Source organism: Lissotriton vulgaris, chromosome 12, assembly GCF_964263255.1.
Source record: "Lissotriton vulgaris chromosome 12, aLisVul1.2, whole genome shotgun sequence".
Classification (NCBI taxonomy): Eukaryota; Metazoa; Chordata; class Amphibia; order Caudata; family Salamandridae; genus Lissotriton; species Lissotriton vulgaris.
This window is the reverse complement of record NC_141700.1, coordinates 792,552,498-792,567,338: the sequence shown is the minus strand read 5'-3', so window position 1 is coordinate 792,567,338 and position 14,841 is coordinate 792,552,498. Positions and strand designations below refer to the sequence as shown.

The following is a 14,841-nucleotide window of genomic DNA, read 5'->3' as shown; positions in this document are numbered from 1 at the left end:
AAGGTGAATGCAACCTGTGACACCAGCAACTTGATATATGGAATAAAATGTCCTTGTGGGAAGATGTATGTCGGCAAGACCGAACGACGAATCAAGGTGCGCCTTACGGAACACAAGTCCAACATCCGACTTAAAAACTTGAAGTCAGCACTATCTGCACATTTTGTTGAAACACAACATAATGTCTCTCAAATCAAGTTTATCATTCTCGAGACTGTACTTAAAATGGAAGGGAGAGATAACAACAAATATCTCCTAAGAAGAGAGAACTATTGGATTCACAAATTATCAACCCAAAAACCGATGGGTTTAAATGAAAGAATCGAATTGTCTTTCTACCTTTGAAATATTGCTCCGTAGACTGAACTTGTTGTCAATGTGTATGTTCACTATCACTACTGACATTGACATTACATACCCCTGTTTTTCTTTAAATTCCTGTCACAACCGCATTAGCTACACGGTTAGCATCTAGTGCTTTTCCACCTCCACCACCAGAGTTCGATTCCAGACTTGATTTTTCTTTTCTTTTCAATTTCTTTTTATCTTGTAATTTTGCACCCCCAACCACCACTAGCTTGTTACCAACCCCCATTTACCCCTTTTCCATTTTAGCGCACATCCTTGACCATTCCGAGACTCAGCTCGTATTCTCCCTCGATGAAGCTTTAGACTCCTATAGTCTTTTCATTATGTCTTAAACATGTGACCCATCACGTGACCACCCCATTTCGAAATAACTAAACGCGGCAAGTAATCTTCTGTGCCGGCGTTTTTCGGAGACGAGCATCGGACCGGAATACTTTACCAACAACCTTAAGGTTAGTTCTCATTACCCGCCAGACCCAAGTCCCGAGTGCGCTATCGAAGCACTCTGTCAACATGCGCTAACCGCATTCCTCCCAGGACTCTTCACTGGCTTCCCGTCAGGGATAGAATAAAGTTTAAGACACTCTGTATTGCCCACCAAGCCTTTTGGAAGACTGGCCCAGAAATTAATCATGCCCTGATTCTTCCCTACCAGCCTAATAAATCACTCCGCTCATCAAATGCCTTTTTGGCAAAAGTCCCTAGGATCTACAGAGCTAGATCAGGAGGCCGCTCTTTTGCCTACAACGCTTCCAGACTGTGGAACACTCTTCCATGTCATCTGAGAAGCAACTCCAATTTGGCGAGTTTTCGTAAACAGCTCAAGACCTTCTTGTTTAACTAATTCGGACCCTTCCTGGATCGTCTCTCTGGAAGACAATGTTCTAGTTTTAGCGCCTGGACGCCTCAGGGCAACTGTTGCGCTCTATAAAATCGCTTTTCATTTCATTTACACCAGCTCTCCCTGACAGGCATGTAAGTGACACGCCGACCCATTTATCCTTATCTTTGCATGTAAACACGCCGTGACATTTTCTCACATGTTGGGTAAATGGCTATAGCTTTGCATTTTCGTTTCCGTTTGAGTAGCTAGTTTAATACTTTGGAAAATGGTTAACATGAGTGCTATCATTTACATGTTTGTGTACTGTTTATCTGTGTACATATCCAGTAGCCATATTAATGTTTATTTACATTATTGTTTTCAGTGTCAATTCCCTGATGAAGGGCATGTTAAAAATGCCCGAAATGCATTGGACACGTTTGAAAGACAGTGCCTGAACTAAATATTGTTGATAATGATTTTGAAGACATAAGAATCAATGTCGCAAATCAGGAATTCAATCTTGAAGTAAAATTAAAAGATACATAACAAGAAACATTGAATGAAAGTCTTTTTTTGACTCAAGGAAAGACAACTACGTGTGTGCCAGCGAAGGGATGAGACTAGAGATCCTCTAGCCTCACGTTCTAAAGCATTTTGATTGACGTCGTTGGGCCCTCGACGTCACCTTGCAGAGCACCATAAAACAACTATAAACACTACTCAACAGATGAGCGTTTATCTCTCAACAAAACACAGCTGTGCATCCATCCGATAACAGTTTCATGAATCTATTTCCATACATACTGTCTCAATTTCCACTTGACGTTCCGGTGTGAAGGAGAAAGCTGCCCACTGGTCAATATGTTGGCCATTGTTTTCCTTCCAAGAAATGGTACCCCCCCGGGACTTTGGCAAAGCACTTTATTCCCATATTCCCCAGGTCTCTCCCGAGTGTTTCATTGTCCCTTCTTTATCAAATGTACCACTGGCGTGACTCACATTATGTACATATGTCTGAGGGCCACTCTGGAGTTCGTTTGTGTTAGAGATCAAAGCCTCTCTTGTCTCAATATTAAACTGACGATTTTAAGGATGACGTCAATTCCAGCAGTCCAATGTGCCGGGGGCTCTCATCTTGGGACTTGCGGTCTTGGTCACAGTCCCCACTCATTCCTGCAACCCCTCTATCAATTCATTATTTAAATTTTTACCTTTGTCTCTATTAAAACTTCCTCCAATCCAATATAAGTTGCTGAAGAAACGAAATTGCAATTTTTTGTTGTTGTTAAAACTCCTTCTTCAGTGTTAACAAATGTTGATATTTGTAGAATTGTTTTAAAGATTTGTGTTTTTGTACATCAATAATAATGTGTAATATGGATTTGTTACACACAATTCACCACACGCATGAGGTGTAATTGCCTTTTAAAATAAAGTTTTATATAAGCGTGTTTTGTAATATGTTCTAATTATCACATTTCTACGCAGATGTCATCTTGAACTCGATGAAAGCTATCTCTGTCATTTACTCATGCTTCCCCCCGCGTACATCTTCTCCCCACAGGCTCCGATACGCTGAGGTCATACTAGTTTATTTTAATTGCTGTATTGTTTTGCTCATAATGAACTTTCCGTGATAAGGATGCAAAATTGTTAATTGTAACTACATTTTCTGTTTTTTCCCTAGGTCTATTTACTTGAAGAAAGTCTTAGTTTCAATGTTTCATATTTTTCTTGAATGTCTCCAGGTGACATTAGCATAGACTGCAGCGGTCTTCAATCTGTGGGGCGCGACCCAAAGGGGGGTCGTGGAGTCCTGGGAAGGGGGTCGCAGATTCTTCAGAGTGCAGTTCCTGGCATTGGGCTGATCGAGGGTGCTCATAGCGGAGGCCTAATTCACACCAAGGTGTGAAAAACATCAACACCTCATTAACAAGTAAAAGGTCTTTTAAAGACCTGTCAAGTACTTGGGTGTGACTGTGTGTCCCTGAAGCTGTTACAGCTGGGCTCACATACACGAGCTGGGGTTGGGGGGGGGGGTCTGTGGGAGTGGCTGTAGTGTAGCCCTTTGAGTTCAATGGATGTTGCACACCTGGAGCTGTGGGTCCTGTGACACGTCCCCCGCCCCCAGCAGGGAGGCACAGAGATGCCCTCCCATGAGCGGGAAAGAAGAAGGAAGACGACGCAGAGAGATACTGATCCCCCCCCCCCCTCATGAGAGAGGCACAGAAAAGGTGGGTGGATGAATGATGGGTGGATGGATGGATGAAAGGCTGAAGGATGGATGTGTGAAAAGGTGGGTGAATGAATGATGAGTGGATGGATGAATGAAAGGGTGGATGGATGAATGATGGATGTATGGATGGAAGGATGAAAGGGTGGATGGATGAAGGATAGATTGGTGAAGGATAGATGTATGGATGGAAGAATGAAAGGGTGGACGGATGAAGGATGGATGGATTAAAGGGTGGATGGATGAATGATGGATGGATGGATGTGTAAAAAGATGGGTGGATGAATGAAGGGTGAATGGATGGATGAAAGGGTGGATGGATGAATGATGGATGTATGGATGGAAGGATGAAAGGGTGGATGGATGAAGGGTGGATGGATGAAGGATAGATTGGTGAAGGATAGATGTATGGATGGAAAAATGAAAGGGTGGATGGATAAAGGATGGATGGATGAAAGGGTGGATGGATGAATGATGGATTGATGGATGTGTAAATAGATGGGTGGATGAATGAAGGGTGAATGGATGGATGAAAGGGTGGATGGATGAATGATGGATGTATGGATGGAAGGATGAAAGGGTGGATGGATGAAGGATAGATTGGTGAAGGATAGATGTATGGATGGAAGGATGAAAGGGTGGATGGATGGATGTCTGAAAGTGTTGGTGGATGAATGATGGAGGAATGTGATGAGGTATAACAGGCGCATTTATGGTTGTCAAAAGGTGATGATGAGGAGTACCAGTTTCTAGAAACTTTTGTCAGAAGGGGGTCCTTACGCCTAAAAAGGTTTTACAAGGGGGTCTCGGCATCAAAAAGTTTGAAGACCTCTGGCATAGAGGATGCTGAATAATTATTCATAAATACTGCTTAGGTGCTAAAGCAATGTGACATTTCTTTTTTATGCGCTCTGATTTGTTGAAGAAACGAAACTTGTGTTTAAACCTTCATAAATATGCAGTACTGTTGCATAATATGCAACAATTATAAATAAAAACCTTGCTTTTCGGAATTAGGGGGGCATTTTTAGGCTTTCCTATGCAGCTAACAATGCAGTCCAATGCTTGAGGCTTACTCTCACCTACATACATACTTTGATAATGCTGTAGTTACTATTCTTGTCCGAGCAGCATCTGAATCGGCCGGTCATTGCTCTGACAAGTTCCTCCTCATGGACGAGGTTTTATTCTAGTCAGCTTTGGAAGAAGAGCGTCGCATTTGGGGGACACACGCACCCCGAGCGGAAGCATCCCAATCCAAGATGGCCGCGCTGCGCGCACGCGCGCGCCTGAAGGGCGGGGCTTCGCCGGCTTCAAACCCACAAGTAGGCAGGTCCTAACGGCAGGTCCCCCCCCCTAAGGGGCGTGGCCTCCTGGGCGACAAGGTGCGCAAGGGCAAAGTTAAGGTGCGCTCGCGTGAAGCGTTAGCATGGTGCGTACGTGGTCTCGCGCGTATTTTGCCGGCAGGGGCAAGGCCTCACTTTTGCTGAGCCTGGCGCTCCTGGAATAAACAAATTTATCATACGCCGTTATAGAGGGGGTAGGCGTGACCTGGACTCGAGTGGGAGTCCTCAGGTTGTAGGCTTCATCCTGGAGTAGGCGTATGCGGTTGAGGTAGAGATCCGTGGGCGTGGCTTCACCTTGGAATATCGGGTTGGTTGCGCGGGCGTGGCTTAGCCTTTGAGTAGGCGTTTGATCGTGGAGGAAAAGGTGAGTAGGCGTGGCTTCTCTTTGCTGTGGGCGTATGAGGGCGGAGGTAAAGGTGGGTAGGCGTGGCTTGATTTTGCAGTGGGCGTATGAGGGTGGAGTTCCAGGTGGGTGGGCGGTGCTTTTGAGACAGCGCGTACCGCCTTGCTCGCGCCGCGCGCGGTCCCTGAGGAGAGAGGGGATTCTGCGCGCTCCCGACGGTGAGCCCGTTGGCCCTCGTGCGCGCGCCGCTCGCTCCCGCGGCAGAGATGGCGAAGAAGGGCTCCGGGGCGGCGCGGGAGGAGGACGAGCTGTGGGGCCGGCGGGTGCGCGAGCTGCTGGCCGCCGCCCCCCAGAACCGGCTGTGCGCCGAGTGCGGCTCCCGCGGCGTCACCTACGTGGACATCAGCGAGGGCAGCTTCGTCTGCACCGCCTGCTCCGGCGCCCTGTGAGTACCGCAAGGGGGACCCCCCCCCGGGGGGGGGGCGGGGCACGTGTGTGTGTGAGGCGCTAGTACACCTGACTGACTGAGAGCACCACTGACCACTGGTGCACCTGAGGGACTGAACATTACTGCATCCATCACTAGTGCACCTGACTGACTGAGAGCACTACTGACCACTGCTGCACCTGACTGACCTGACTGACCTGACTGACTGACTCTGAGCACAACAGCTTTATCACTAGTGCACCTAACTGACTGCAGGACTCAGAACACTACTGCACTGGTGCACCTGAGGGACTTTGAACACTACTGCACTGACCACTGGTGCACCTGACTGACTGCAGGACAGACACTACTGCACTGACCACTGGTGCACCTGACTGACTGCAGGACAGACACTACTGCACTGGTGCACCTGAGGGACTTTGAACACTACTGCACTGACCAGTAGTGCACCTGACTGACTGCAGGACAGACACTACTACACTGACCACTGGTGCACCTGACTGACTGCAGGACAGACACTACTACACTGGTGCACATGAGGGACTTTGAACACTACTGCACTGACCACTGGTGCACCTGACTGACTGCAGGACAGACACTACTACACTGACCACTGGTGCACCTGACTGACTGCAGGACAGACACTACTACACTGGTGCACATGAGGGACTTTGAACACTACTGCACTGACCACTGGTGCACCTGACTGACTGCAGGACTCAGAACACTACTGCACTGGTGCACCTGAGGGACTTTGAACACTACTGCACTGACCACTGGTGCACCGGACTGACTGCAGGACAGACACTACTGCACTGACCACTGGTGCACCTGACTGACTGCAGGACAGACACTACTACACTGACCACTGGTGCACCTGACTGACTGCAGGACAGACACTACTGCACTGGTGCACCTGAGGGACTTTGAACACTACTGCACTGACCACTGGTGCACCTGACTGACTGCAGGACTCAGAACACTACTGCACTGGTGCACCTGAGGGACTTTGAACACTACTGCACTGACCACTGGTGCACCTGACTGACTGCAGGACAGACACTACTGCACTGACCACTGGTGCACCTGACTGACTGCAGAACTCAGAACACTACTGCACTGGTGCACCTGAGGGACTTTGAACACTACTGCACTGACCACTGGTGCACCTGACTGGCTGCGGGACAAACACTACTGCACTGACCACTGGTGCACCTGACTGACTGCAGGACAGACACTACTGCACTGGTGCACCTGAGGGACTTTGAACACTACTGCACTGACCAGTAGTGCACCTGACTGACTGCAGGACAGACACTACTACACTGACCACTGGTGCACCTGACTGACTGCAGGACAGACACTACTACACTGGTGCACATGAGGGACTTTGAACACTACTGCACTGACCACTGGTGCACCTGACTGACTGCAGGACTCAGAACACTACTGCACTGGTGCACCTGAGGGACTTTGAACACTACTGCACTGACCACTGGTGCACCTGACTGACTGCAGGACAGACACTACTGCACTGACCACTGGTGCACCTGACTGACTGCAGGACAGACACTACTACACTGACCACTGGTGCACCTGACTGACTGCAGGACAGACACTACTGCACTGGTGCACCTGAGGGACTTTGAACACTACTGCACTGACCACTGGTGCACCTGACTGACTGCAGGACTCAGAACACTACTGCACTGGTGCACCTGAGGGACTTTGAACACTACTGCACTGACCACTGGTGCACCTGACTGACTGCAGGACAGACACTACTACACTGACCACTGGTGCACCTGACTGACTGCAGAACTCAGAACACTACTGCACTGGTGCACCTGAGGGACTTTGAACACTACTGCACTGACCACTGGTGCACCTGACTGACTGCAGGACAGACACTACTACACTGACCACTGCTTCACCTGACTGACTGCAGGACAAGCACTACTGCACTGACCACTGGTGCACCTTACTGACTGACTCTGAGCACAACAGCTTTTATCACCAGTGCACCTGACTGACTGCAGAACTCAGAACACTACTGCACTGGTGCACCTGAGGGACTTTGAACACTGCTACACTGACCACTGGTGCACCTGACTGACTGCAGGACAGACACTACTGCACTGACCCCTGGTGCACCTGACTGACTGCAGGACAAACACTACTGCACTGACCCCTGGTGCACCTGACCGACTGCAGGATAAACACTACTGCACTGACCCCTGGTGCACCTGACTGACTGCGGGACAAACACTACTGCACCGACCCCTGGTGCACCTGACTGACTGCAGGTCAAACACTACTGCACCGACCCCTGGTGCACCTGACTGACTGCGGGACAAACACTACTGCACCGACCCCTGGTGCACCTGACTGACTGCAGGTCAAATACTACTGCACCGACCCCTGGTGCACCTGACTGACTGTAGGACTCTGAACTTTGCTGCATTTATCACTAGTGCACCTGGCTGCGGGACAAACACTACTGCTCCGACCCCTGGTGCACCTGACTGACTGTAGGACTCTGAACATTGCTGCATTTATCACTAGTGCACCTGGCTGCGGGACAAACACTACTGCTCCGACCCCTGGTGCACCTGACTGACTGCAGGACTCTGAACATTACTAGACTGTGGAGCTTTTACACTGCCCATTGGTGCTCCTGTGAGGCATGGCACACTTCAGTACTTAGTGCGACTTGGGGCACTATCTTGGGGTTATCAACATCTGTGCTCTGGTCGCCACTGTCGTCTCAGAGCATGGTCAGACCAGTTGGGAATTATATTCGGGCATTTGCTGCACAGTGCTTGTAAGACTGTTTTATATGTGTTACAACGGTTTCAGAATTTTGTATCTGTATTTTTTTTTCTCCATTTGGCAGTTTTATGCTTTGAATGGTATCATAAAGAGAGGATTACCTTCAGGGGCATCAGGACGAGTCCCTGTAAAGACCAGGACTAGGGTTTTTATAATTTAGCATTGACTTGGAATTCCCTCCCCTCTCACCTCCGTCTTACCCAGATCCACCTCTCATTCAGGCAGCAACTCAAGACCTGGTTATTCGATCAGTAACAAACCCCTTCCCTTAAGCGCCTTGAGGCCCTCTGGGTGAGTAGCGCGCTATACAAATCTCCGATGACTTGAGTTAAAGAATGAGCTATGAAGGATCACTCCATCTAGTGACAGTAATTGATATTAGTGCGACTCCAGGCACCACTGAGTAGCTGGGTCAGACATGGTCACCACCACTGTGCATGTGCAGGCCTGATGGGGACTGTTATCCATCCATGCACGGAATGTGGCCATGGCCAGTACTTCTGGTCCTGTGGAGTCAGAACGGACGTGAAATTTTGAAGGTGAGAGTCGCTGCGATCAGTGTCTTCCTATTGAAATCCGAGCTGCCAAAATTTAATGGTGATCTGAGGCATGAAAACAGGTGGCTTCTGAGGCAGGATTGTTCAATGCAAGATCCTTGCTTGTGTATGGGTGAGAGATTGAGGAACTTCATTTAAATACTAAGTTGTGTGTTCTAGTCCTAATATAAACTTGGCTCACAATTTCATCCAAACTGGATCTCATGGCTGCTATCCTTGAGGGATTTAAAGTTTAGCCAGTCAGTCAAGTAATCTTTATTTCGGTCGGAGCCCTTAAAAGATGCAAAATACACTCAATAAAAAGCACCATGACAAATATATGTTTAGTAAAGTTTAGCATATTGATAAAACATATTGGAAAGGAGGTGACGTGGCAAAACATTTGGATATCAATTGTGTCCCTTACTTCAGCCCAGCTGGCCTAGCTATTTGTACTGAATTGGTTTCTCATGGGAGGTATCTGTAACATGTATTCGTGTTTATTGTCCACCAGATGCGATAAATGAATTCAGAACTAATTTTAGTTAACGTCTCTAGTAATTAAGCAGCAATACAGGCTGGAAGCAGCTTTAGATTATATCCACCCGCTTCTAGCAAAGAAACTTTTCCTCCAATTCAGACACTGGGTACTGCGGCTCCGTGTATTTACTAACACATGGCTAGGCGCCCTCACACTAGATTGTCCAGGGTGTGATCGGGCTGAGGAAACTGAAGGGCATGTCCTCTTTTTTTGTCCTACTCATGGAGAGTCAAGGTCTCGGTGGTTGCTACAATTGTGAAGAAATATGGGGATTAGACCCTGCACAGAGGCGTTCAGGCTTTTTGAAGTATGAAACCGAAACGCCTATTGTGTTTTCCATCTCCTGGTTCTTTACTCCATGTGGTCCATGTAGGAGAGTAGGGTCTGCAATCCTATGATCACCCAGATTTTTTGCTTTTGTTTCACTGGTTTACGACTTTCTCTGGCTGTGGGCCTGCTAATCAGACCCACAGCCTGGCTGTTCTCTTTCTAAATTACGATATGTACCCTAGGTGCATTTACCAATTGGTACTGGGCCACCTTATCAGACCCCGTAACGCGGGGCATAGGTGTACCCAGGGCCGCCAGGGGCTGAAGCATGTATTATGCCACCCCTGGCTGGCCTCCTAAATTTGACACAACTGGCTGCACGACAGCTGGGGCGAAGACGTGTAACCACCCTTCGCTTTAGGTATAGTAGCTCTATATCTAACCATACAATGGACACCCGAGTTCCTATCAGTCACTCCTATGGCAGGCCTTAACGATCCTGAAGGCAGAGTGCGTGGGCTCGTGTGAGCTAGGTTCAGGCCCGAGCCGAGCCCGGTTGCAGCTTGCGGAATCAAGACCCAATAGCTGTTCCATGATAACGCGTACCATATCGGTAACTCCGGTGTCGCGTTATCAAGGCATGTCGAGTAAGGTGTCATACGAATCGGGGTGCTGCCCTCTCACCAATGCTGGCGACGAGGTTAGCATTCCACCCTTCTAGAGGGACACGACATGTACGTAACTGTGAACCCCGGTTAAAGTTAACTGAAGCCTCAGCTCCACAAAATGGATGCTGCCACCACAGACACGAGTCTGACCTCCTGCTGCTGGGAGTCCTTCCAGCGAGGAGCACTTGGACAAAGGGTTTCCTGTCGAGGGCGGTGTTCGCACCGTCCCAGACGGGGTTTGTGTATTCTGGGTAGGTAGGGCTTTGGCGAGAAGGTGACTGCGGAGTGGCACCCCGGTGCTCACTACGCATCTGCCGGTTAGAACCAGTTCCAGGGGCGACAGCCCTGGCCTGGGGAAAGTCCGGCAGGGGAGAGGGGTGTAACTACCCCCCTTCCTGGTCCCACCCTTAGGGCAGGACCTAGTCATGTACCCACCCCTTTCTTTAGAATAAAGGCCGGAGCGGGGACCCTTCCAAATTAGATCATCTTTGATTCAAGAACTACTTTCTACGAAAGGACATTCAAGACTCTTCTCAAGATTTCTCCCTTGTGACTAAGGAGTAGTCACCCTGCATCAGCGGGCACCAACTAAGAACTCTGCGGTTTGCTGTAAGTCCTTCCTCAAGGAATCCGACGGCCCAGCTCGACGAGAACCGGCTTCCCTGGCACCTCTGACCTCTACCCACGTCATCAGCTCAGCTGTGATCTGTGGGTGCGACGAGACCTCGAGGGACCGGCCATCATCAGAACCTGCACGCTCTTAAAACCAGCACGACCATCGAGGTAACTCTCTGGTGAGTGCTCTGGGGTCCGAGAAGCCCCGACCCTGAGCCGCTCCAGCACCGAAGTGCAGTCTCCCAGCATCTCCACGATCTGCGTGGGGCCCTTCTGCTCGCTGCTCAGCACGTTGTCTGGTCACTAGCCGCTGGCTTGTGCCCTTCTGTGACGACATCCGAGAATCATCACTGCTGGTCTGGTTGCTCCAGACTGGCCCTTGCTTCCATCTTTGCGAGAAGCACCCCGGACCCTCCTGGTCCACTCAAGACGCCATCTTAGGCCCACCACGTGGCCCTGAGATCTGCCAAGGCTTGTTGCCCCATCCTGGGCCCAGCGACGCCGACAGCATCATCCTTCGTGGGACAGCTCGCACCTCCCCCGTGGTCGCCGACAACGCCTCCTGGTCCGTGAGACTGCAGAGCCTAGCGTCGCCCACTCACCTGGTCGAGGTGACGGCCAACCGGTGCCTTCCTGGTACCCTCTGACTACTGGCTAGTAGTACGAACTTGGTCCCCTCTGCTTTCAGGTTTCATCAATCTCCGATCCAGGCTTGGATCTCTACGAACTATTCAGCACTGGTCGCCGGCCAGCAACTCCTTTTCTTCCGGCTCCTGGCTCGTCAGCGAAGACCCCGACGCCTGTAAGACTTGTGCAGCCGCAGCCCTCGTGGCTAGGTAACTCGGCATTTCGGTGCCTGCATAGCCTCCTTACTCTAGGGTCCTGAGTCCCTCGCTTCCGACTTGCCTTATCGGGTCCGCCCGAGACCTTAATCTTTCCGTGTCCTCGGACACTTGTTTTAATTGTGCACTTGAAGTATTTGCTAAAGAGATTTGGTTTGTGCTTAGTACCCTGTCCTCATAAAGAGTACAGGGCTGTTGTGATTCTTAATAAATATACTGTTTATTTTCATAACACTTGTGTGGTGTCCTTTCACTGGGTGTTCAAGGGGTACATGTGTGGTAAACAGCTGGCTTAACGCGCCCTCTCGAGTCTTTAGCCTTAGACTGCTCGTATCCACGCTACTAGGATAGCTGGTCTATAGGTTGACTTACAACCAAACACCATAAGGGTCGTTGGAACGATACATAGCGGTCGCTAGAATAGCGAACGTTGCATATCGGGCCAACTTCTCACATTGGTGAGCAGCGGTTGGGATTTGAGCTTGCTGTTGTTTTACCACACGTATCCTAAGAATATCTTGTTGAAAGATCGCACAAGTACTGTTAGTACATATAACTAAAAGCTTAGAATACTCTGAGTTCTACTGAACCAGCTGTTGTAGCTCCTCAAGGCTTAGCACACCTTGGCTACAACTCTTAGCAAGGGTACAGTAGGTAAACACGTAGTGTAGGTAGGTGCATCACTTACACCACACTAGAAACAGTATGTCGGACAAAGGAGGAAACTCTGGGTCTCCCCTTGTGTCAGTTGACCCTCCACAGGTCATCCCTTCAGGATATACTGTGCTGAGCTTCAAGGAGTTAAGACGACTGTGTCACTCCAGGAAGATTCAGCAGGGGTCTAACCCCACAACGTCCTTTCTGATTGGTCTCTTGGAGACTTATGATGCCAGAAGAGCTGAGAAACTTTGTAGCTCTTCTAATCCAGAAGGAGACATGCCTCCCCTCGAGGGAACCCGAGACGATCCTGACCTCATCCACCTCGCAACTGAGAACGAAGATGTGGAGGAGGATGAGGATGAGGATCTCTCTGGGGATGAGGCAGATAAGGGACAGGTAGAAGTCGTCAGACTAAGCAGGTCCAACTTAAGCAAACATGATAGCGGTACTGGGGGACCCCTGGGGCCACTATCAGGTCAGCTTAACATTGGGAATGGACGAGCCCGATCTCTGTCAAGAGACTCTGGCAGATCCCTTCAAACCAATGGCTCTCACAACTCTTCTCAAAGAGGGATGACGTCCCCTCAGAGGAGAGTGTACGAAGCTAAGGAAAGGGCAGCTAATCTGAGGATCGAAAGGGAAGAACTTGCCCTGGCCAAAGAAAGGCTTGCCTTTGCTAGAGAGCAACAGTTAAGTGGGGCAGTCCCCACTGGTGGCAGCAATGTACCTAGTAATAGGGAAAAGAGTTTCGATACGAAACACCTTGGTAAGATAGTGCCCCCCTTTAAACAAGGGGACGACATCCACAAATGGATTACTGCTTTGGAGAGGGCCTGCACTGTGCAGGGTGTTCCCCAGAGTCAGTGGGCAGCTATCTTGTGGCTCTCCTTTGAAGGAAAAGGAAGAGACAAGCTCCTCACCACAAGGGTGGAGGATGCTAACAATTACCAAATCTTGAAAAATACACTCGTTGAAGGGTTCGGCCTAACCACTGAGCAGTACAGGGTGCTGTTCAGGGATACCCAGAAAACGCAGTCTCAAGATTGGTCTGATGTTGTCGATTGTGCCACTAAGGCTTTTGAGGGCTGGTTGCTGGGCAGTAAGGTTACTGATTATCAAGGATTGTATAATTTGATGATGAGAGAACAAATTTTAAACAATTGTCAGAACCAGTTGTTGCATCAGCATCTTGTCGACTCGGATCTGACCTCTCCCCAAGAATTGGGAAAGAAGGCAGACAGATGGGTTCGTACAAGAGTTAAACAGAACCAGGGCCAGAATCAAGGTGGTCAGAAGAAAGCAGACCAGAAGGGTAAAGATTCTAAAGGGGAACAAAATGACCAGAAGTCTTCGACAGGTCCCCAACAACCCAAAGAGGGTGGGGGTCAGGCTCCCCAAAAGAAGAAAGAAGGCCAATCCAAAAGATGGTGCCAGTACTGTAAAAGTAAATCTCACTGGTTTAGTGAGTGCACCAAGAAAGGAGGAGGGCATACTCCTGCCACTGCAGCCCCTAAGGCACCTGTGCCCCCTAGTACAGTCAGCAGTGGTAGTGCGCCTCCCAAGGGTTTAGTAGGGTTAACCCTGGGTTCTGAGGGGCGTGACAACTTAGTTGGCACACTCACTCAGGCTGTCCTTGTCAGTACAGGGGACGCGGACGTATCCCCTGACGTAAGCCCCAATACTTTGGGCAAATACCGACAGACGCCTTTCATAAATGGAAAGATGGCTCAGGCCTATAGGGACACTTGTGCCAGCGTCACCATGGTGACGCCTAACTTTGTGGACCCTGGACAGATCATGCCAGGTACAGAATTCCTGGTGACCAATGCAAGCAATGTCACTACCAATCACAGTATGGCAATTGTAGCTTTCTCCTGGGGAGGGGTAACTGGCCAAAAGAAGGTTGTAGTTAGTCCAGACCTCCCAGTGGATTGTTTGTTGGGCAATGATTTGGAGTCGTCACAATGGTCAGAAGTGGAGCACCGGACTCACATGGAAATGTTAGGTTTGCCAGCACATGTGTTCGCTGTGACTAGGTCACAGGTCAGGAAATGCCCCACTGAACAGGTGCTGGATCCTGGAACAACGGACCAGACACCTCCCAAGAAAAAGAGCAGTAGGGTTAAGGCTGCGCCTTCCCCCTTGCCCCAGGTCGAGGATCAAGTCTCAGAGGAGGCTGACCTACAGGAATTGAGGGAAACTGAGCCTAGGGAATTCGAACTTGATCAAGTTGAATTCTTGGGTTCAGGGGGACCCTCAAGGGAAGACCTGGGGAAGGACCAGTTAGACTGCCCTTCTCTTGAACCCCTCAG

The 14,841-nt window shown here is 49.5% G+C and overlaps 1 protein-coding gene across 2 annotated transcripts in view; it reads left to right on the top strand.

Moving 5' to 3' along the window:
• Window positions 1-5,327: 5,327 nt before the first annotated feature.
• AGFG2 (ArfGAP with FG repeats 2) overlaps window positions 5,328-14,841 on the top strand; it is a 533,383-nt gene continuing 523,869 nt past the window's right edge. The window contains exon 1 of one of the 2 annotated variants that reach the window (XM_086946193.1): window positions 5,328-5,562. In XM_086946193.1, coding sequence (XP_086802319.1) covers window positions 5,384-5,562 — 179 coding nt within the window. In that variant the 5' untranslated portion in view covers window positions 5,328-5,383. The remainder of the gene's footprint in view (window positions 5,563-14,841) is intronic. The other variant, XM_086946194.1, reaches the window with a different exon arrangement.